This window comes from Natator depressus, chromosome 26 (genome assembly GCF_965152275.1).
Source record: "Natator depressus isolate rNatDep1 chromosome 26, rNatDep2.hap1, whole genome shotgun sequence".
Taxonomy (NCBI): domain Eukaryota; kingdom Metazoa; phylum Chordata; order Testudines; family Cheloniidae; genus Natator; species Natator depressus.
In genome coordinates this window covers 2,624,281-2,632,737 of record NC_134259.1, presented here as the reverse complement: position 1 = coordinate 2,632,737, position 8,457 = coordinate 2,624,281, and the positions used below count along the sequence as shown (strand labels likewise).

At 56.0% G+C, this 8,457-nt stretch overlaps 1 protein-coding gene across 1 annotated transcript; it reads left to right on the top strand.

Moving 5' to 3' along the window:
* Nucleotides 1-833: 833 nt before the first annotated feature.
* Nucleotides 834-4,824, top strand: ZNF703 (zinc finger protein 703). The gene is made up of 2 exons (XM_074939922.1): nt 834-1,268; nt 2,239-4,824. Exons 1-2 carry the CDS (start codon nt 1,029-1,031, stop codon nt 3,682-3,684), a joined length of 1,686 nt encoding a protein of 561 aa, XP_074796023.1. The 5' UTR covers nt 834-1,028; the 3' UTR covers nt 3,685-4,824.
* Nucleotides 4,825-8,457: the final 3,633 nt, after the last annotated feature.

Genomic DNA, 8,457 nt, shown 5'->3' with positions numbered 1-8,457 from the left:
GCTATGCATTCAGTGCACACACCCTGATGATTTCACATTTAATGATTACATAAATGTAATTAATTAGTGAATGTTTGTTCAGCACTCTGAAAACACAACGTGCTATATAAACACCAAGTAGTATTATTATGAAGTATACTTTAAATGCAGCGATTGCATACTTTATTTTACAAATTATAATATGTAAACTCCCATACCAGATTGCACAACACTACAGGATATTTCCAATAAACCTAACTACTGCACCGATTTGCAATTGGGGAGTTAACCTGGCAACCAAAACTGGACACTGCAAATAAATAAATAAATAAGGCTTGGCTTGGAGAGAGAAACCTCACAGCGTTGCAGATAACAGCCTAGCAGCCCACCGAGGGGAATGTCACTGCTCCGGTTACTAACTCAGGGCTCACACTCTTAAACCTAGACACTGTCTGGGGTGTGCCCTGTTGCAGTCACCTGCTCTGTACCTTTTCGGTGGGTTATATTTCACCACCTGTCTCAGGCATGAGCCTGGGGCCTCTCTAAGCCAAAAAGCAGCTCTCCACACCCCTTCCTTTTAGCGCTGTCATGATCTTGCTTGGCTGGGATGGGATGTGCTTTTAAAGGGGGGGCGTGTCTCGTCCCTTCTACGGGTGGAAATAGGTCTGGTTCAGCCTGGATCTGGCATTGTTAGAGCTGGGGACAGGAGGGCCGCCCAGGGCCCTTTAAGCATCTCCCCTCCTACCAAGCTAAGCTCCCCCCACGGCGTCTGATCCCGCCCCGGGGTCCCTGGCAGGTCCCGGATTGGTGGGGAGGGTTGGTCTCTTTGAAGCGTGGCTGCTGATCTAGGCTATTTGACGTGTTGATAGGGGAAGGGGAAGGTTTTTGTCTTACCGGGGCCGGTACTGCTGCCGCTGCCACCGCCCTGCTCAGCTCGGCAGCACTGCGGAGCTCGCCCCGCAGCCCCCGGAGCTCGCCTCCCTCCCTTTCCCCTCCCCCCTTACCCTACCCCACCCCGCCCGGCTCTCTCCCCCTGCAACCTCCTCCAAATGAGCGGTTCGCCCGCTGGATCTAACCCAAGGACATCGCAGAGCGGCGGAGGGGAGAGCGCACCGTCCCCAGCAGCAGCAGCGTGCCCGGCGCTCTCGCACCTGCCCGCGGCGGACCCCCTGCGCCAGGCGAACCGGCTCCCCATCAGGGTCCTGAAAATGCTCAGCGCCCACACCGGCCACCTCCTGCACCCGGAATACCTGCAGCCTCTCTCCTCCACGCCTGTCAGCCCCATCGAGGTCAGTCCCGGCCAGGGGGCCCCAGCCATTCTGCCTGCCCGGGGAGGGCGCAGCGCGCTGCCCCGGTGCCGCGCCTTTCTCCTCCTGCCCCGGGCGGGGATCGCACGCGGACCGGTCCCCGAGCCGCCTTGCCCAAGACCGCCCCGGTCCGCTCTGCTAATCGGAGCCGCTCCTCGTCCCTTCCCCGGTCCCTGACTGTTCCACGCAGCGCTGCCCTGGGGCAGGGCGCACGGTGCTTCCCCGAAGTGCGGTGCGCCTTTGCGCGCACACCCCGCAGCAGGGGATGGCACTATGCGCCCTGTCGCTTCCCTTGTTTCTATCCCTCTCTCGGCGCTAGGAAGCTCCGGGCTCCTGCGCCCTCCCGGGAGCACGCTGGGGAGGGTCGCCCCGCCCTGCGCCTCTCTGATCTCTCGGGGTCGGGCAGCCTGGGAGAGCCTAAGGAGTCCAGGCGACTCACACGGCACCGGGGTCCCTCTCCTCTGCCAGGTTTCCAAGCGAAGTTCCGGAGCGGGGCGGGTGGAAGGAGCAAACCTTCTTTACCCTGCCGGGAGTAGAGCAACAGGACGAGCCTGGGGCGAGCCTTCCCTTGGCGAGGATCCAAAGGAGAGAGACGGGGCTGGGGCTCCTCCTGGTGGGGACCAGCAGGGGCTGAGAACCCGGAGACCACCCACCCCAGTCTCTGCCCCGCTGGAGGTTGCCAATGGGGCTGTTACCCCCAGTCTCTCCCCTGGGCTGTGGGGGTCTGAGAGCGCCCCGGGACTGAGCTCCCTCGTCTGCCCCTGGGCTGGGGGGCTGAGCCCTTCTCTCTCCCCAGCCTTGCGCTGGGGCTTAGCGGACACCCCCCAGGGTCGCCCGGCTTTGGGGGGCTGTCTGCGCGAGGCTCGGAGTGAGCCGCAGGGTCCAAGCCCCGGCTCCCCGGAGCAGCATCACTGCGCCCCGGCTCATCTGCGCTCTGACCTCTCTCCCGCAGCTGGACGCTAAGAAGAGCCCGCTGGCGCTCCTGGCACAGACCTGCTCCCAGATCGGCAAGCCGGACCCGCCGCCTTCCTCCAAACTCAACGCGGTGACCGCCAACGGGCTGCCCGGCGCGGACAAGGAGCCTGGGGCCCGCTCCAGCTCCTCCGCCCTCAAGCAGCTGGGCGGCGGCGGCGACTCCCCAGCCGAGGACAAGTCCAGCTTCAAGCCCTACTCCAAGGGCGGCGGGGACCCCCGCAAGGAGGCCGGCTCGGCGGGCGCGGGCCCCGGCGCGGACAAGGCAGGGTTCCGGGTGCCCAGCGCCACCTGCCCGCCCTTCCCGCCGCATGCGGCCGCCGCCTCCTCCCCGGGAGGCTCCCGGGGCAGCTCCCCGCAGCACGGAGACTGCAAGGGCCAGGAGGACAAGAAGGAGCCCGAGGCGGCGGCCAAGCCCAGCCCCGAAGCGGCGCCGGGGCCCGGGGGCAGCGGCTTGAGCCGGGCCGGCGGGGGCGCAGGGAGCGCAGAGACCGGGGCGCATGGCGAGGCCGCCTCGGGGCGCAAATCGGAGCCTCCGGCCCTGGCGCCCGCCGGCCACGTGGCCCCGGTGTCCCCCTACAAGCCGGGCCACTCCGTCTTCCCTCTGCCCCCTTCCAGCATCGGCTACCACGGGTCCATCGTTGGGGCTTACGCCGGCTACCCGTCCCAGTTCGTGCCCGGCCTGGATCCTACTAAAGCCGGCCTCGTGAGCAGCCAGCTGCCGGGGACCTTGGGCTTGCCCGGCAAGCCGCCCAGCTCCAGCCCGCTGACCGGGGCCTCCCCGCCCTCCTTCATGCAGGGATTATGCAGAGACCCCTATTGCTTGAGCTACCACAGCGCCTCGCACCTGGGCACCAGCAACTGCTCCAGCTGCGTGCACGACCCCGGCAGCCTGAAAAGCGGATACCCTCTGGTGTACCCCACACACCCCCTGCACTCCGTCCACACCACCCTGTCCTCCAGCGCCACCCCGAGCCTGCCCAGCCACCCCCTCTACACCTACGGCTTCATGCTCCAGAACGACCCCCTTCCCCACATATGCAACTGGGTGTCTGCCAGTGGACCCTGCGACAAGAGGTTTGCCACCTCAGAGGAACTGCTCACCCACCTACGGACCCACACGGCTCTGCCCGGGGCGGAGAAACTCTTGGCTGGCTACCCTACCTCTGGCCTTGGCTCTGCGGCATCCTGCCACCTCCACCTCCCACCCACTGCCCCAGGGAGCCCCAACACTTTACCGGGATCCCTGTCTTTGAGGAGCCCACACACTTTGGGACTAAACAGGTACCACCCTTATGGCAAGAGCCACTTGCCCACAGCCGGTGCCCTGCCAGTGCCCTCCTTGCCAGCAGCTGGAACCTACTACTCTCCATATGCGCTGTATGGCCAAAGACTAACTTCAGCTTCCGCGCTTGGATATCAGTAACTAAAGCACCCCCGTCTCCTCTCCCTCCCCCGCTCTCCTTCCCTTCCTTGGGACTGTGTATTTATTTACTGTATGTTAGCTTAAAGCTGGGAATATTAAGTGCATTAATACACCAATGAATCAATGGTATGCAAAAAGTCTGTGTCTAAAAAAAAAAAAATCCTTTCCTTTGCAGGTGTGGGGCTTTTCTTTTTCCTTTGTTTTCCCTTTTACTTCTTCTTTTGAAATTTTATTTTATTTTGCCCCCTCCCCTCCCCAGGAAGTCCTTGCATGCCTCTTTTAACAAATACATTTTCCCCTCCCTCGTTTTATCATTTTGAAATTCCGTTTCTCTTTGTTTGTACAGTTAACAGAGATGTAATTTTTTTTTTGTAATGTATTTTGGGGAAGGGGCAACGGCGGTGGGGAGGGAGGAAGGGCAGCTGGGAGAACATCTATGGCAGTGCTACCCCAGAGCTCTCTTCATCCCAAAATGTGGTACTGTCTGCAAAAGCCAAGGAGACCTACTGATCGGGACAGTGGGTGGACGCTCCCTGCTTCTTTCTATAGTTTGGAAAAGGACAAAGGAAGTGCCATACTGATTCAAACCAGTGGTCCTCCATCTAGTCCGGTATCCTGTCTCCTGCTCTCCCATGCTTGGAAAATCTACCTTGCCTTCCAGCACCAGTGGGCTCCTGTACAAACCTATAACTAGTGTACCAGTCAGCCTGGTCTCTGGACTCCCCTGATAATACTGAAGGAGTCCACTGATGTCCTGGGATAAGGTGTAATGGCTGTGCCACTGCAAATGACTTGCTTTCGCTCGCTGACCCACCACAGGGCACCTGATCAAAATTAAAAGATGTGGATTATGAATTTGGTGTCCGTAACTCACTGATGGGGGCGGGGGAGAAGAGACCCTTCACAGCCGCAGAAATCGGAGAGAGCCGCCCTGCCTGGTACCAACTGGGTCATTTAATCCAGCGCCCAGGGCCAAATCCATCTTGATCTGATCTCTACAGGCCCAGTCTACATACCAAAAACCCCCATCCCCAAACCCCAGCTTTTCTTGACCTACAGGAATGAACCATGAATGGGGTGCAGAGCCTGCCCCGTTCCCGTCCCCAGTCTAACACAGCAGGGAAGGCTGTGGATCATTTTGGGTGAATAGAGCTCCATCTTGGTAAGTCTTATTTTGTTAATAAATGAATACTTGGTTATATTCACCCTGTGGTGTGTTCTCTCTTGCATTTTCTCGCCCATTTCCCCCGCTTTCTTGTCTTTACACAAATCGCCTCCATTAGCCAGGCACTTCCTTTGCAGCAGCCAGAAGGTTTTCCATGAAAAGTGAGCCACAAATGATTTGGGGGAAGAAGGGAAAAGCCCAGAATGTTGTTGTAAATGTCACTCCTGAGTGCTGCGGCTTTTGTTCCCCGTAACGAATGGTGTTGGGTACAGTTTTTCTACAGCAATACAAAAAATGAAGGGCAAGAGACTGTAACTGAAGAGGAATAAGAGAGCTGCAGAAGCAGCTGGTGGAGGGTTTTTTGAGGATGGGGTGGGGGGGGGAGAGTTGGTGGAGGCTTGAAGGGTTACAGCACCATCTAGTGGCACAAAGAAGCTCCGTAGTGAGTTTATTTCTCTACCCCTTGCCCTACTTACACCTATTCTACCTGCATTGCAATTATGCACCTGGAAGAGAGCAAGTGGAGCTGCTGGCACTGCCTGTTTGCTCATCTGAGTAACGCCAGGTGCCAGGCATTGGGTATAACAGTACCTAGCAGCTACTGAGTTCAAGCGATATGGCCCTAGACAGCATTTCACCAAATTTTTTTATCTCAGCAGCACTCCGAGTTAGAAAATTGTCCCCGCATTGCAGATGTTGGGCTGGGGGAGGTTGGGGTGAGAGTGCTTAGTCCTAAATTGACTAGACCAGTCCCTCCTGGGACTAGATAACTGAATCGAATGAGTCATGGAGTCCCAGGCCAGAAGGGATCATTGTGATCTAACACAGGCCATTGAACTTCTCCAGAACAATTCCTAGAGCATCAGGGTGTTAAGGATACCGTTATTTCTATTCCTGGCCCAATTATAATGTCATCACTGGACAATACGGAGCTAACCGTGCAGAAAGGGATGTCTGGTACCTTGGTTCCTTATTAATATATATGCTTGTGTGGAGGTTTTGCTCATGTCTTATCAAGCATGGTGGGAAGGGGTGGGAATGCTGTTAAGAACCAGGAGCAGCTGTGCAAAGATCCAAAGCCCCTCAGAGTTTCTCTAGCTATTCAATTCCAGATCAGCTCTGTAACTGCAGCCATGAGAAGGAATTTATATATGGCTGGAAAAGCAACATAAATGGGAACCCATGCCTGTTCCTGTACCTAGCTCAGTGTATCCCCTAAGGTAAATGTGAGTGCTGCCGAGAGTGATTTTTCTCCGGTTGCCTTTTCACCATGTAGGCAGAGCGAATGAGAACAGGTTTGAAAAATGAGTCTGAAATCTGTATCCTTCCCATCCCCATCCTGCTTGGCAGAAAAGATTACAGGCCACCCAACAGCGTCTGTCTTCACAGCGCGCTGAGCTTGCCGCCGTCAAGCTTGGAGCGGTTTGCGAAATGGAAACCTGGGTTGTTTTGGAAGGAAAGGGACAAGGTGAACCACCTTGCCCTGGCTGGTTGGCGGGGATGGGAAGGCAACACCTACCGCTGCCCCCTCTTCCTGTGGTGGGGGGATGTTCTGCCCTTCCAGGGGGAGAGAGGCCTGTTTCTTATCTGATCTCTTCAGGTTTTTTGGCAGTAGTGGGATCTCCATAGGCACATCTATCTTGCTGCACCTAAAGTGTCTCTACCTGCAATGCACTCCCTCTGAGGGCTTTAATCCTGTTGCATAGGGGTGAATCATGGAATTAATTTTAGTTAATTACTCTCTCTAATATGTGTCTTGTGCCCTGCATTTAAATTCCTGGATGTTCCTCCAGCTGAATATAACATGCTTAAACGGGAGCTGCTAGCCAAATGCAATCTTTTTAAAAAAAATTCCACTATTCAGCCAAATTGTGCTTCAGGCAGCGTGTGAGGGAGAGAGCACACAGAAGTGCACTGAGATACGCTGGGGTGTGGCCAAGCTGTCATTCCCCCTGCTCCCTGGCCATAAGAGACTCCGGGCAATTTCCCATGTCCTCATTCTAGGGAACATCACCACCGCTAGGCTGTTCCGGGACATCATGGTACCTTTGGGGCTTGGAAGACCCCAGACACACCCTGCCCTTCCTTACTGCCGGAGGTTTTAAATGTGCTTACAAGAATTCAGGGGCAGGAGCTAGCTGAATAACAAGAGTCCCAGGGGCTTCCTATCTGTAAAACTGGTGCAGTTCCCCCACCCTCCTTTGAGCTACATTGTCTTGCTAAGTCTTTGCCTAAGGAGCTGGGGAAGTGCCCAGGTGAGAGGAAGCTGTAACTTGCCAACCACCAGTGCTGCAGGTAGAACTGCTCAGGGGACAATGACCCCAAGTCGGCACTTGGCCTTGTAGTCCTGTGCAATGTGTATGCTGTTACCATCAATGGGGGTTAGGTGTATGCACCGAGGCTGCAGGACAGAGTGGGTCTTTCCACCCTGCCCCATTCACCACAGTCCTTCCCCCAAAGGATTTCCTGCTGCAGCTGCATTTCACAAGGCCAGAATGGTAACACTTTAATGGGAGGGAAGGCTTCTCTTCTCTTTCCTTCTGCTCACATTTTCCCTTACACCCACTTTCCCTCAACTAGAGCCCGGACTACAGGTGAATAAATTGCCTGCTGGTTCTGCTTCCTTGCCTTCCCCAGCCTGATGACACAGAGGAGGCCCCAAGCCACTGGAAATAAAGGGGACTCTTAAAGAAGAGATTGTCATGGGCCCAGAAGGCTGGGCAGAGAGAAGGTGTGTCATGAGGGTGGGAGGCATTCCAGCCTGGCTCAGTTTTCAGTGATGGGGCCTGGGTGCTGAGATGTACAGCCTTGCCACTTTTCCTGATTGTTTTTTGTCATCTCTTGCTGCAGTCGGGGAAGGGTGAAGGAGGGCAAATCGTTTATCCGAGTTTTGATTTCAGATTAGCAAATTCCATGGTGTGCCTCTAAAGCACTGGAGAGAGACTACGCTGATGGCTGGAAGGAGACCCATGCTTTGCGCTAGGCATGGCCTGCAGCTGGACAAAGGTGCCTTCTTGAGAGTGGTGCAGCGGTGTGCGTGTGTGTGTGTGTGTGTGTGTGTGTGTGTGTGTGTGTGTGTGTGTGTGTGTGAGCCTACACCCCCAATCCTGCATATGCTGACCTTTACACACCAGAGCTGCTCCTTTGGGGGTAAGGCATTTGCAGGATCAAGACCTCTCTTTGCTGACCATGGTGCAGGGCTCATCTTTTCAGCAGAGCAGTCGCCTGAGCTTGGTCTGACTGTGGAGGTTTTCCCTGGATCTGGTGGGAGGTGGAGGAGTTGCTGGGGCTGTGCACGGTAAGCCATGTTGCTAATGATTTGTCAATGCCGTCTAATCATCATGCCCTGATGTCCCAGCAATGGGCATGTGCTATATGGTTAAATAATAAGGAAGCTGTGAATATCTGAAGGAGGTGGGAGGAGGGTGTCTCTGAGCGGGAAAGGGCATGAAGGAGGAACGAACTGCTTTGTCTGAGCGTTTGCTCCATCATCTCGGGCACGGCACATGGTGGTGGTGTCTGACCATGTGCCTCTCCCTCCTGCCCCCTGTGGAACCCCCACAGGCACAGATTCGCATCTTCCAGGAGCCAGCAAAAGCTGAAGAGTC

What these genes read in the sequence shown, in the direction of transcription:
- ZNF703 (XM_074939922.1), top strand. Translation starts at nt 1,029, where the DNA reads ATGAGCGGTTCGCCCGCTGGATCTAACCCAAGGACATCGCAGAGCGGC. An exon ending in CGCCTGTCAGCCCCATCGAG is followed by an intron (nt 1,269 to 2,238) that starts GTCAGTCCCGGC and finishes TCTCTCCCGCAG; the next exon opens with CTGGACGCTAAGAAGAGCCC.